At 34.1% G+C, this 15,799-nt stretch overlaps 1 protein-coding gene across 3 annotated transcripts in view; it reads left to right on the plus strand.

Annotated features, from left to right (window-relative positions):
• The window catches only part of LOC149783145 (dyslexia-associated protein KIAA0319-like protein), a 146,871-nt gene that overhangs the window by 103,201 nt on the left and 27,871 nt on the right, over window positions 1-15,799 (plus strand). For all 3 annotated transcript variants that reach the window (XM_089931372.1, XM_089931370.1, XM_089931371.1), the window contains 6 exons: window positions 24-147; window positions 1,621-1,753; window positions 6,745-6,896; window positions 8,944-9,095; window positions 12,070-12,208; window positions 13,726-13,796. In XM_089931372.1, coding sequence (XP_089787498.1) covers window positions 24-147; window positions 1,621-1,753; window positions 6,745-6,896; window positions 8,944-9,095; window positions 12,070-12,208; window positions 13,726-13,796 — 771 coding nt within the window. The remainder of the gene's footprint in view (window positions 1-23; window positions 148-1,620; window positions 1,754-6,744; window positions 6,897-8,943; window positions 9,096-12,069; window positions 12,209-13,725; window positions 13,797-15,799) is intronic.

The raw sequence follows: 15,799 nt of genomic DNA on the forward strand, positions 1-15,799 counted from the left end.
CAATTTATTTGTGCATATTATAGGGTGTAAGAACTCCACTGTTGCACCTGTCTAACCTGGAAGAAGGAGATTACACCTTCACCTTAAAAGTGATTGACACAGTTGGACAGAGCTCTACAGCAGATATCCACATCTTAGTAAAACCAGGTACATGTATAACAATATTTTTGCTGATCCTGTGAAGAGCCATCTTTTGTAGGCCTGGAATATTTGGTTCATTTTTTTGCAAATTGATTTTGTAATTTTCATTGCTGTTAATCCTTAAGGATTGCACTCATTTCAGACATAATCAACACCATCTTGAAGATAGGCAGGCATGTTGTTATTGCATATATCTCTTTAATATAATCAGCTTTGTCTGGAAGGTAAGCAGGCATGATCTGATTGCATATCTCTCTGCAAGCCTATAGGACACACGGTACTAATGGTATGGAAAAATGGGAACCAGCCTGGAAATGGGTGAAAATAAAATAGAGTATATATGGGTTAGGCTGACCTGGATTGGTTAATATTGTTAAGTTATGTTGTAGGAAAAAAGAAATATTTGAGAGCTTATCCTAGTTGTAAGTGAAAAGAAATAGAGACATTGTTTTATTAATGGAATTTCAGTCCTTTAACAGTCTTGAGTTTGGAACACGCATTGCTAAAATTAGCTCCTGACTCTCAGGTGCGGAATTGAAAGCACACGTTTCAAACACATGCAGGTCCAGAAACTGCCACTGCTGTTATACTTTCCTCAACATAGAAGCTGACATCCAGGTTTCACCTATACTAATAGATATAGGTTTGATAATGAACACTCAAAAATTTTAAGTTATTGAATTTTTAATATCATGATGTTTGCATAGATTTACTATGGGAACTGAATTAGTACTGTGAGTCCTTTAACTCCCATTGTCTCAACCAGTCTGTATATTACATTAACTCTTTTAATAAAATTGTTACTCTGTCTCTCCCCCAATGTCCTGGGTGGTTAATTAGCAAAGATTGCATAACATCATCTTAGACAAATGAAATTTTGCCTGCATTCTTGTTTAGATATATAAAAACCATAACAACTTAGCAGTTTGTTAAATGTTTGCATTGTTTTGTAATTTATTACTTATAATTTTTTGAGATACAAATTGTTATCATGATAAGGCAAAACCTCTTGAGGGTGAGATAAGTTAAATATACTGAGCTAATTTGTATGTTATATGTAGTCAATCAAACTATATATTCTTAGACTTTTATAGAAATTATTTCATTTTATTTACACTTTTTCAACTTGATTTTTTGACATTAACCCTGCTAGGAAGATTAAGTTTAAATCATTTGAGATAAATAAAATTTTTTAGGCATGATTATATGCACATATAGATGACATGATTAAAATTTAATGCCGTTATTGCTGTTGTTAAGATTTTCAGAAATCTCTGCACTTTTTGAATTTACACTTTTTTTTAACTGTTGGGCACTGTAAGCTAATTGTTTCACAATAAATTAACTTTTATTTTACAAGAGTTTTGTCAATATTGTAATGTGCGGTAAAACCATTATTTTATGATAAAAGTGTGGTAAGAATACCTATTAATCAAATGTTACAGTTTTTAACTATTTTTGTTTATGTTTTTTCTCCAGTGGTTAATGTGTCTCCCAAGATAGTTTTGCCATCCCGCCTAGAAGTGTACCTTCCCCTGGACAATCTTCTGTTGGATGGGAGTAACAGCACTGATGATCAGTCTGTAGTTAGCTATAATTGGTATCAAATAAGGTAAAATAAAACTTAGATTTAAAACAAGTACAATCCTGGAAATCATAAAAGTCTGTGCTTTTGTTTGAGACTGAGTTCTCAGTTCAGCCAGTAAGAAATGACCTTTCAAATTTAAAGTCATCTTTGATTGGTTGAGACAAAATCTCAAGCTCAAACTCAAGGGTTCTGAGATCTTTGGACATCTCTGTAAGGGTGATCTTGAGATGTCTAAAATTTAGAATATTGTTATGGAGACCAGGTGAGATGATTTGGGGGAATTTTCAACTTTTAATTATCATATATTCCAGTAGAACAGGAGGTTAGTGCTGCTTGTTGAACATTTATTATTTTGGATTTGTCTTGGGAATGAGATATTTTCCTCCCAAAAATAATTGCAAAAGTGTGTCAGCAGGTATAGAGCCATACATATTACTTACAGTTGGTAACATCAATCATTTTCTTTAAAAATGTTATATATTTCAAGCCCCACCACAGATGTGGTAGCAGATTGTGTAACTCATATCATACTGCATACACGCCATGTCATGGCATTTCACGCAACAGCAAAAGACACGCAATTTGTGACAATTGAAATCCCTAACACAGTGTATGTGTTTTCATGGAAGATCTAAAAGGTTCCAAGGAAAATGTCAGTAGATAGTAGCTTAATTTTGGGCACTCTGAATGTGGTCAGAAAATTCTGTTATGATTCAAGTGTAATTAATCATTTTATTTGTCAAGTAATGCGCATCTACTGATGGAAGTAAAAAATAAATCAATTACATAACAAATGTAAATTGAAATACCTAACTCATTAAAATGTGCTGCCAGTAATAAGAAAAAGTTTTTGGTCAGTTGCTTGTATATATATAGTAACTTTTCTTACCTCATGGCATTGATGCATATATAATTAAAGATTTTAACTTGTGCTGAATGAAGTAGTACATCATATGGTTTGGAATCATGGGATTGCTGCACTAATATTAAAAATATGATAAGAGGTCTCAGAAATAATACTTTGAAAATAATTGCAATAACAGTGCAGGGATAATTTGCTTTGATGTAAATGACCATTAAATAAGTACATGCTAGCAGAGATATGATAGTCAGCTAATATTATGGAGTAAAAGGGAGTAAAAGGATTGTAGTACAGGCATGTGCAGATTACAGCCTATGACCTGTGACTTGGTTTTATCCATTTATATAAATAACACACAATACATAGGTTCAATAGGCATTTTATTTGCACATATAAAACCTTTGTCATAATTGGGGCAAATCCTATCAGAGCACACTGCACCAGCACAGTTCTGAATTGTTTGTTCTATAGGAATGCCTCGGGAAGAGAGACTCGTGTGAGTCTGTAGAGCTGTGAAGTGTGTCCGACACCTGTATGTGAAGCCACAGGGAACTGATACAAGGTATATAGGGACACTGATAACCAAAACTCGACAAGTCTGATCCTGAGGATGCCATGATAACAGACATCAGCCGATACTCCATACATGCACCATGGGAAGCATGTATGAAGTATATATGGCCTGCTAGTTGAATATATTCAAACTTGGAGTTCAAGCAAAGTTCTGAATGCATGAACTTGGGCAATGGCGCCCAAGAACAAAACTGGAACAGTATGCTCTACATGTAATGCTCCAAGTAAATGACATGGTGGCAGGAGGAAGGGAGGCGGGTTCTTCTTTCTGTTGATAATTTTAAGTTAAATGCAGCGTCGACACTGAAAAGCATGCATCTCTACATGCATCCCAGTTACTGAACTAATGCCTCAAACAATTGACATAATATTTGATCACGTGCTCTAACTTGGTCATCTGAATGGTTCAACATGACAACATATCTAAATTTAATTACTAGCTTATTAACATATTCTGGCTGCAATGACATCATGTCTGGCAGAGGAACCATAGTAGACAAAGAGTAGCCCAACAAGGGGCCGGAGAAGGATGCACTGTGTGTTACTCAAACTATATTTAATCAGTTAAAGTGCAATTTATACCACTGGGCATGTCTTTAAAAATTGCTTATCCATCCTGCATTCAAGTTGCATATGACTATTCAAGAGCAGAGAGGTACTGGCATTGCCTTCTGACAAAATTCCCTCTTTCCAAGTCCAAAATAAAAAATGGAATGAAAACAAAACTAAAATGGATGGTCTAATGAGTCTGTATTCAGAATTTTAACCAATATTATTGTCATTCTATAATGAATATATGATGGTTGTGTGGATATATATATATATATATATATATATATATTGGTGATTATTCATATCAATTACCTCACTTTGTAGGATCGCTGAAAAATGGTAAATCTTAAGCATGTGAAACAAAATAAAAACGACTGCAATAGAAAACGACTGCAATAGATATATAAGTTAAGCTAAAAGTTGCACTGGAAGAATGAGATTTGTAAAAGAGAACAAATAATGCAAAATCTGCATCAGACATTTTTTTAGGAATAAACAGTGATATAAGGGACATTAAGCATAGGTCTGCAGGAAAAGACTAAGCAGCCAGTGAATTATGAAGTCTTTATTTGCATTTATTTCATGTTGGAGAAATCAAAAAATATGCGCAGGAAAAATAAATTGCATAAAAACAATCATAGTAGTTTATAACAGTTTACTGACTGGTAATTGAACAAGGGTTGGTCAGTGCTCTGTGATGTATAGCATTTAGGCTTTACGATTTTGTGTCTGTAAGCATTGGGACACCATTAATGTTATATTTTTCAAACGCATATAAGTCTTGGTAAACTGAAAATAATTTTTATTGTTTTTTTTTTCTGTCCCAAGATTTACCATCATTATGGTACATGTAAATGTAAAGCTTTTAACTGTCATTGGCTAAACATCTATAATTGAAAATTAGTTTTTTGATATTTTAAGAAGAAATTGAAAATTAATTGGTTTCGTGATGTTTTAAGAAGAAATTGATAATCAGTTGGTTTTATGACGTTTTAAGAAGAAAAAATAATGCACCCCACGATGACGCGAATTCAGATATAATGGCAGATGTGGCGTGGCTCCCGAAATTTTGTATTCATTCGCACATGAAAAAAATTTTTTGTTAAAAGTACGTGAAATAGTGTGTAAAACATTTATTATCATTTTGGGGAAAAGTTCGCATATGAATTTGAGTATAATATGATTGAAATTTAACGATTTCACCAGGTTCTTGAAGTGTTATGCCAAAATAAACATCGGAAATGTTACTTATTACTGATCCATGAGTAAAGCCAGTAAGTCATCTTTGTGATTGTCTTCAATCAATTCGAATATAGTCATTGCTCAAACAATAGCCAACTTGTGTTTCTTCTTTAACTGCATACACAACCAAGCAGCAGACCATGTGGTGGTTGATAAAATTTTCTCACAATTTAATAAACATCAAAAAACAAAAGCCACCAACATGTTTGCTGGGCTTGGCGGTATTGTTAGATGCAATCAGTTGACCAGTAATTAATGTCCGCTTATTGGCTGGAAATTGAAAGTGTATGAAACTGTACATGCATTCAGCTAAATTTTTTTTATAAAAGTGACTTGTGTCCATTTCAGGTCAACTGCACTTAGTTCTTGGATTTTACATGTGTATGGTGTTTGATTATGAACTTGTTATTAATTTCATATTTTTTATAAAAATATTTTACCATTATGGAAAAGCAAGCTCACGAATGCAAGTAATTCTCTGCACTTTGCGCAATGATTAGTATAGTAGTTTTCACACATTTCTTTTGATATTCACAAAATCTGAAGTAAAAGTTATACGCACACTAAAAGCATAGGTTGATTGGTAATTATTCTTGCTGTAGTCATTCAGACGAATAGGCCTACAAGCATTAATTATAGGAAATTAACAATGGATAAATGTACATGTAAATACATATGAGAAAATGTTAGCATTATGAAATCTGTACAGACACCATTCATTGACCCTGGAACATAATGAACCATACACGTGCTTCGTCTTTCTTAACCTGATTGTGGTGTTAATTTTTCCCATTGACTTCAGACACATAATGATCTGTGACAAAATTATTGACTAGTTTACATGTGTATGCAATTTTTGCAATAGAATTACATGTATTATGGATTAGTTGCAAGCCCCAACAGTGCGATATCAGACAGAAAGTAAACAATGTTAATACTCTTTTCATTCTATATATTAGACATTGAATTCAGACACAATGATCTGGGACAAAATTATTGAATATTGTAAATCTGTGTGCAATTTTTCAATGGAATTAAATGCATTATGGATGAACTGCATGCCATGACGGCACTATAGTGAATGGTGTTGATACCATATTCATCATATACATTAGACATGTATATATGCCAATGAGTTGTTCTCTGAAAAAATTAAAATACCTGTAAAACCCCGCATTAACGTGATCCTGCTATTAACGCGATCCAATATTTTGGACCTCAGTTATCACTGTATAGCAGGGTTCTACTTTATATCAATGTGATTTACCATAACTCAAATATGGATGCATTTCAAGATATGAAGGTTTGCATTGTTGTTTTGTATAGGTGTTTAAAAGGGATTTCTTCTTAAATTAGGACTTTGCATAGGAATTCCTTCAAAACGAGACTACCTTGAAAATATTTTGGAAGACATGTCTTGATTTCATAATGACCTCAAGGAAATATTTTTTAGGACAAAAAGACAGAAACGTAACCATTTTCTATATTAAATTGATATTTCTTTTTACAACAAGACATAATATCTTAATTAAAAAACTCTCTCCTAAAATTCATTTTCAGGTAAGAAAATTTGAACTACTAAGATTAGAGAAAAGTATTCTTAAAATAGGACATATTTTCTTATTAAGAATTTTTGAGCATGATATTGTCAGGGGCATTTTTATCATGTGGATGTATGCAAATTGGGTTTCTTTATTGAGTCCAGTTTAATGCAGATTTCTCATGCTTGGCCTAAATCCGGACATCACACCTAACAAGGCTCATAACAATAGTCTTGTATTTACAGTGGCCCAACAACACTTACGACAGAGAATGCAGACAGAGCTGTGGCAACAGCTAAGGGTGAGATTCGTGCAGGAGAATACAAGTTTAACCTGACAGTGAAAGATGTAGAGGGATTATATGCAACTGACACTCTTACAATAACTGTCATTCAGAGTAAGTTTAACATTTAGTATTACTCTTAGATGATGCGTAACCCCTGTGAACTGGTCACTTGTTTAGTCCTTTTGAGGTCACTTTTGTAGTCACTTCAGTCATTTGTGTAGCTTCTTTGAACAGACCACTTGTTTAGTCCCTATGACCTGGACACTGATGTATCTCCAATGAAAACAGGTCACTTATATAGCCTCTTAGGTCACTAGTTTAGCCCCTTGAATAGGTCACTTGTTTAGCCCCTTGAGCAGGTCACTTGTGTAATCCTTATGAAAAGGTATGATTTATGGATTGAACTAATCCAAGAAAATACTTATTAGATTTACTTCATATCCAGCCACCTGTTCTAGTGCTTCCTAGACACAAAATTACGATGTAAAAAATAATTTGGTTGTACAGCATAACCAGGGTCCATTTCAGAACTGACAATTAAGGAGGGGTTACCCCTCTTGATTTCATAGAAAGAGGCATACATAGAACAAACAGTATATGTCAGATCTATTATTTTTCAATATACTGACAAATCTAAATCTACACTCTTCTCTTGTTAGCATACATAATGTACTGGCTGATGAGACTTAACTGTTTTCTAGTTATCATATGTTGAACTAACATTATACACCAAGATCTTTCATTGCATTATCTAGCAGATCTGATTCTGTGCTGTTTTTCTTTATGTCATGTGTAAAGCAAACAATGTACACCTAGATCTTTCTTTGTATAATGTTCTGGCAGATCAGGTCCTATGCTGTTTTCTAAATGATATGTAAAGCAAACAGTGTACACCTAGATTGTTTTATGGATGTCATATGTAAAACTAACAGTGCAAAAAAAGATTTTTCATTCTACTAAGTGCTGGTTGATGTCACCCAACACAGTTCAGATCATACCTAGAATAAAGATCAGATTGGTCAGTGCTTTATACAAAGTGAGATTTATGTCTGTACTGTTTGTATGTCGTGGGTAATAGATGTACTAATATTAACAATCATGGTTTTAATGTTATATTGACCCACTGGTGGGATTAAGGGAGTTTTGTAAAGACCAGACTGTACTCTCCATTAATCACAACTATCACACATAGCAGTATTCAAACAAGATAGAAATAAAAACCCACCCACCCTTCCAGTGCCATCTCTTCTGACCTCATTGCTCCTCTAGTTTCTTCCCGTTACCTTTCTAGAGACCATCCTCCTACTTCTTTCATGATCATTGAAGAAAATTAATTTATTCCATGTTCATTTAGCTTATGAAAAATACATGAATTTGCTTTCATCTGTTTATACTGGAATGATAAAATGAAAAGTATAGATTTCAAAAGAGAGGCAAGACTTTAAGTGGTACCAAAAAGTGTTGATTTCACCAGAGAGGCAAGCTTTTAGGTGGCACCAAAAAGTGTAGATTTCATAGGAGGAGCAAGTCTTTAGGTGGCACCAAAACATAATAGATTTTATAGGAGAGGCAAGTCTTTTAGTGGCACCAAAATGTATAGGTTTCATTGGAGAGGCAAGTCTTTAAGTGGTACCAAAAGTATAGATTCCATAGGAGAGTCAAGTCTTTAAATGGCACAAAAAAGTCTAGATTTCATTGGAGAAGTAAGTCTTTAGGTGGCACCAAAACATATAGATTTTATAGGAGAGGCTAGTCTTTTTGTGGCATCTAAATGTATAGGTTTCATTGGAGAGCCAAGTCTTTAAGTGGCACCAAAAAGTGTAGATTTCATAGGAGAGTCTAGTCTTTAAGTGGCATCAAAGAGTATAGGTTTCACAGGAGAGGCAAGTCTTTAAGTGGCACCAAAATTATCGATTTCATAGGAGAGGCAAGTCTTTAAATGGTACAAAAAGAGTAGATTTCATTAGAAAAGCAAGTCTTTAGGTGGCACCGAAATGTAATGATTTCATAGGATAGGCAAGTCTTTAAGTGGCATCAAAAGGTAATTCTTAATTCAGCAAATTTCCCCTATCCAGAAAGGTGACCATATTGCTCCCTCCCTCCAAATTCTTAGCCGGAGTACTGCATTAAATATGTTTGATTTTCATCCTTCTCATAGATACCAATGAACCTCCTGTGGCAGATGCAGGTGGAGATCAGGTGGTGATGTTGCCAAAGTTACTGGTGACCTTGGATGGATCAAGGTCACATGATGATCATGGTGTTGTGTCTTATCATTGGGAAAGAAATCCAGAAAGCCTTTCTGCAGGGGTAAACACTCGAGTTTTCTAACTTTTAACAAAATGCAAAAAAATTGTAATGAAATCTGAGTAATCAAATCAGCTGCAGTCTTAACACCAATATATCAGAAAGCATCTCAGTGACTGTCATCTTCAAATTAAGCACTTTTCTTTCCGTAAGCATCCAACAGTTCTTTAGAGTCAATTATATATACCAGGCAAGTCTGACGGGACTGATGTTTTAATGACAATAAAATTTAAATGATGAGATAGGACATTGGGAATTTCTGCTTTGAAACAAGTACCCTGACTTGTCAATTAATTGTTGTAACTTAAAGTTGTACATGGGTATTAATCTCACAAAGATATACATTGTAACAGGTGTGTAGCTTCTTTAAACTATCTGATGTAACCTCTTTCAAGGAACTAGTACTCTGTCTGAGCCATGTTGTTTGGGAACATATCATTCATTCATTTTCATGGGTAAAGAGACATCCCAACCAACCAACAGTTAGGTATTTTTCAAAAAGACAAATGAGCACTGTTCCCATATTAATTTGCACACTTTCTTATAATGCATGGGAAGGCTTGGATGCCTTATGTTCTCGAGAAAATGCAAAAAGAATTGACATATATTAAAATTGAAGAAAATCACAACCAAATTTATTGAACAAAACCCTGATATTGTGATTATTTTATTGTTGAAAATGGTGGTTAATATCCAGAAATTTTAATCATCATGAAATTCGTATTTCTCTTTTTGGTTACATTTTATTTTCTGAATAAGTGCTCAGTACACTGTTCAGAGCTATATTTGATGAAATTTTGTTTAGTGAAAATATCACTAATGCCTGCTGGTGGCAATACTTTTATAAATAAATACCAATGAAATTATTTTTGTCTGTGTAGTTTTATGCTTTCATTTGGTTTCTTGGTAATGATCATAAGTGTGTTATGCCCTCATATTCATACATGAAAAATATCAATGCACATCTATTTCAATACACAAGCATTTCTGTGAGAACCTGATTAACTGACAACTGTATTGATCTCCAATTTACAGATGTGTTTGTTGTAATGTTTTATTCATTTAAAAGCAGACCTGATTTGTATAACCACATTAATTATGTCATTTGTATCAAATCAGAATTGAAAGTGGTACAAAGATTTAATAGGCATGCAAATCCTATATGCTTTACAGCTAGTGGTCATGGGTCAGGTCAGGTCATTGTTATAAATATTCTTATGTAAGTAACATAATTTAACAACCTAATTGTATCAGTTGTGATCAAAGATAGCAAGAGGACCAAGCAAAATGAGTACCTGGTGAATGCAAAACTTTGTGCTTCATGGACATGATCACTATGAAGAAGCAAGTTCCAGCGTTTGAGGCAAACTTGACATTTCTGAGTTGGCACTCAGAGATTTGCTCAGAGATGAGTAGAAAGTTTCACATGCAACTAAATCACAGCATTAGAAATTTACTAATAAAATAGTTGTAAAAAATCTAGTTTCAATTTTGATGGTTGTTTCACGAACAGTGTCTCTAGCTTTTTTAAAAATGTAATCTTGTTTTGTTGTGCGAAAAAGCAGTGATGTCATTAAGTAATGCTTTTCATGATCTTTCAGAGATTGGTTATCTTTAAAATAAAGGTAATTTATACTGAAAAGCAAACATTTTTATTAGAAACAGTTTACTGACAATTATTTCCAGTGGGACTATGAAACGGAATTTGGTCACTAAACGGTGCCACTACCCCTCCTCGACTGGTCTTTTAAATATCTAGGTGGTGTATTAGTGGTCTATGTTTTTGGATCCCATTGTATGCAAGTCATCAAGGGAGACAAATCCGCTTACAAATTGTGCTTATTGATTATTAAAGCTGTGTAATAAAGCACAGTAAAAATGGGGAGAAGCAAGTTTATTGTACCATCATATCATTCTACCCCTGCAATTTAAATGGTTTTGTTCCAAAGGCATTGACCAGCATGTATCCTTTCTTAGCATGTCAGCTGGCCCACATATCTCAGTAACTTGAAGCTGATCCACACAATTTGGGAAAACAGAATAATGATTGTATCTGATTTTAAGCCTATTAAAAAGTTATATGGTTATATAATGACTTCTGAATTAAAATAAATAAAGGGGTCCTGGGTGGCAGAGTGGTCAAAGGCACTAACCTTTACAGGTCACTGACATCTCCATGGGCTCAAGTATCAGGCTCCATCTAAGACTAGTTGGACTGGTGTCAAACTATGCCAAACTATTATAGTCACTTTCAAATTTCAAAAACCTGCATTTCCATTGGCTAATTCATTGGCTAATTCAAAGGTCACCAAAACATGACCTCAAAGGGGTCGATGTCAGATCTTCATGTAGCTCAGTTGAGTTCTGATTTTAATCAGATTGCCATACATGGCAGCTAGTATATTGGGTTGAGGAAGAGCCGGGGAAGGACCACTGACCAACTGGAAGCTACTGGCATGTTTTCTCAGATAGGTAAATTGGATGAATCAGTATTCTAACCCATGCAGACAGAGGTGTGATGTGAGTTTTCTGTAAAGGCAAGAAGCTGAGACAACTCAGCCACCAGGGGCCCTTTATTCTGGAAATGTTTGTGCACAGTTGTGTTTCACATCTTATAAAAAAAATGTGTAGATAGGTTCTTTCAAGAATGTGGATACTTACATTTTCCCCCCTCCCAAAAAATCAGTAACTGTACTCCATTTTGTCAAGGTTTGTGCAATCTTGTACATTATATTTTTAAAACCCATTTTTTTTTCTCCATTAAATCTCCCCTGTATTTGGAAATGGAGTTGGACATTTTCCCCCTAAATTTCAGTTAGGGTTACAAAATCGCTCAGTGCTGTGTTGTGCAAACCAGAAAAGTCAGTTTGTGAAATATGGTCACAGAATAAAGAATTTGGATTTTGGAGGACAAAAAACATCCTTTAATATTCCTACTCTTTGCAGAAAGTTGATACCAGTGAAATTTCTGTTTCAGAGAATAGTGAACAACTCAGAAAATCATGCAGTTTTGCAGCTGGTGAACTTGATTGCTGGTCGATATGTTTTCACCTTGACAGTTTTGGATGCGGAGGGGTTGAGTAGCAGGGATAAAGCCTCCGTTCTTGTGAAAGAAGGTACTGTAAATTAAAACAATTTTATGGTCTTGAAATTTACATGAATTTAAAAAGACAATGACATTGCAGAAGCTTGATTGGCAATGATTGCATGATACTTACACAACATCCTAAGGATCCTGTCAAAATTGTTTTATTCTGCAAACAAGTTGACTTAATCAATTTTGGAAGAATTAGCACAAGAACAATGTCTAGTTTGCCTTGCAGTGGATGATTTTAATTCAGGAAGGTCTTTCAGATTGCTTGCTGGCTTTACAATAGTCTGACAGCAACAACTCTTTTCTTTTCTCCCTTTCCTTATTATTTATCTTTCATTCATTGCTTAGTAGTTCTTCTATTGGCTGTGGAAGCAAAAGAAAACTGTTCTTGAATGCCTAGGTAGTACTATATTGTTCTGCATATCACAGCTTGAATCTGTGTTGGCTGAAGGAGTATACATATTGATGGAGCATATGCAGTATGTACTGATAATATAGCAGTGTGATAATATAGCAGTGTGTACTGATAATATAGCAGTATGTACTGATAATATAGCAGTGTGTACTGATAATATAGCAATGTGTACCAATAACATAGAAGTGTATACTGATAATATAGCAACAGTGTGTACTAATTATACAGCAGTGTGTACTAATAATATAGCAGTATGTACTGATAATATAGGAGTGTGTACTGATAATATAGCAGTATTTACTGATAATATAGCATCTGTGCTGATAATATAGCAGTGTGTACTGATAATATAGCAATGTGTACTGATAATATAGCATTATGTACTTATAGCAGTGTGTACTGATAATATAGCAATGTGTACCAATAACATAGAAGTGTATACTGTGAATATAGCACTGTATACTGTTAATATAGCAGCATGTATTGATAATACATCAGTGTGTACTGATAATATAGCAGTGTGTACTGATAATAGCAGTGTTTACTGATAATATAGCAATGTGTACCAATAACATAGAAGTGTATACTGTGAATATAGCACTGTATACTGATAATATAGCAGTGTGTACTGATAATATAGCAGTGTGTACTGATAATATAGCAGTATGTACTGATAATATAGCAGTGTGTACTGATAATATAGCAATGTGTACCAATAACATAGAAGTGTATACTGTGAATATAGCACTGTATACTGTTAATATAGCAGCGTGTATTGATAATACACCAGTGTGTACTGATAATATAGCAGTGTGTACTGATAATATAGCAGTGTGTACTGATAATACAGCAGTGGCACTGATAATATAGCAGTGTATATTGATAATAAAGCAGTGTGTACTGATAATATAGCAGTATGTACTGATGCAGCCATATATACTGTTAATATAGCAGTGTGTACTGATAATACAGCAGTGTGTAGAATGTTTTAAAAGACAGGCACATCTGTTATTTTAAATGAATCTTTAAAATTGAATAAATACAATAATAGCTGTTACTTTTTTTGAATCCCTGTGTCAAAAGAATATTTGAAAAGAAAAATGTATTTCTTTCTTTTCTGACAGATGAGCGGAAAAATGACTTAATTGAACTGATAGTAGATGCAGATATCAGAAAATTTACCGAGGAAAACAAGGTTTGTTGTTGATTATTAGTTCATTGCATACTAACTTGAATAATGAAAATCAATTCAAATTCTATAAAATTATTTATATAATTCCATTCCAACATACTCCCATCAGTTTTCTTTTCTTTTATATGCTTGGCAAGTTTTCTCATAATATTTTGCCATAGATGTATTTTTATGTTTAACTTTTCTGAGAATTTTTCTAAATTGATGGGAGGAATTACAATATGCGGATCAAAAGGTACACTTTCTGCCACAGTCCGCTTTGCTTGCATGATCTGATTGATATCCAACATAACATTTAGGACTTCAGTATGAATAATCAGCACTGCTTCTGTTCTGCATTTGTTTGGGTTTTATTTTGATGTTTAATGATACATCAACACATGAAATGCTGTATCATCCTGAAATAATAAAGTGCCTTGAGCAGAGACTCACTGGGTTGGCTGACTGGCCTGTGTTATAACTCTCACCTTTCTGAGCATAAGCCCAGCACACTAACCAATCAGCTACCACTGCTTGGTTGGCTTAGCAATGGGCTTGATCCAGACTCTATTAGGTACATTAGGTCTGTTAGGCACATTAGGTTTATTAGGTACATTAGTGTGCAGTTCTTTGTACATTAGTGTGCAGTTCTTTGTCTGATTTCAGTTGTTTTCTCTACCTTTCCTCAATTTCAGAGCTGTTCAGATCTTGTTAAATAAGTTGATAGACCTTCCTTTATTATTGACTTCAAATAAATAAGGGTTGGGTTGCAGGGAAACTAAGCAGTTTAATTATCTTCTAAGGTATTTCTAAAAATAGTAACAAATTTATGGTCATCCTATAATTAGTACCAGTTGCCTTTAAATCAGTTGTATGTGTTAAGGGAAGCAACCCAGATCTAAGTAATTAATAATGAAATGGTACCTCCCTTGCATGTTGTTCCATTGATGATGATAATTAAAACATTAGTAGAAATTGGCTTCAAAAGAAAATCACAGAGGTTTATTAGATAAAAAATGTTTATTAATTTTTTTTTAACATATGAAGGAAACAAAATGTAGGAAAATATTGTAATTAGAGTATATAACTCAACATTTTAAAGATTTCTTAGACTTTTGTGATTAATTGTTTGATTATGGGAAGTTGGTGCTGGGGAAATAGTCCTCAGCCCAAATAATTAGCCAGTTACAGGGGGCAAACATCACGGAGTGCAGTGTTATTGAGATTTCATGATGGCATGGTTTGGTTTAAGTAAGTTCAGGTCAGAGCCGCACAAGTGTCCCTGGAGCTTACTAGTCCCTATTAAAATCCAATTGTGTGGATTGGTTGTGTGACTCCATATGCAATATTTATGATTGGGGACTGGTAAATTGCACAATGCAATACACAAGAAGGGACAGTGCCTTCATTGGGAGGTGCAATTTATTGCTGCTATGAAGGTAAATATGGTGTTGAGTTAGAGGCGAAATGAGGCTTAAAATCATGATTTGACTGGACTAAGGAAAAATAGGAAAAATAGTTTCCTGTATAAGGGGGTATATTTTTATGGTGTGAAATAACTGGCGCTATGTTACGGAAATATTATGAGGAGAAACCATTGCTGTTGTGAGGCTGGCAGACAAATTGTGAAGTTGTGAGATTTGTGGTCATGTATTAATTAGAGGAAAGTTATTCATAGTCTGAGCATTTTGGAATTTACAGTTTACAACAGTAGTTGTGTAGAAGTTTATGGAAATCAAGGTGAAACAAGTGACTTGTAGTGAAATTCAGGCCATTGTTGAACTCACTCAGTAAAGAAATCCCTTTGGCGTATTACAGTATTATTAATATTTTTAGAGCAGTTATGTTTACAATAAGAAAAAGGATCATAAATAGCAATATTTAGTGAGCTGTTTTTTTTCTGTCCATCTGATCTCGTGTAATCCTCCAGCCATCAGTGTACACAGTACTTTGATCTCTCTGGTTTTGATAATGAATAGTCATGTGATTAGTCAAATAAGTACCTGATTGTTGGGATAACAAAGAAG

The sequence above is a fragment of the Sinohyriopsis cumingii genome, chromosome 14 (assembly GCF_028554795.1).
Source record: "Sinohyriopsis cumingii isolate HCF-2022 chromosome 14, ASM2855479v2, whole genome shotgun sequence".
Taxonomy (NCBI): Eukaryota; Metazoa; Mollusca; class Bivalvia; order Unionida; family Unionidae; genus Sinohyriopsis; species Sinohyriopsis cumingii.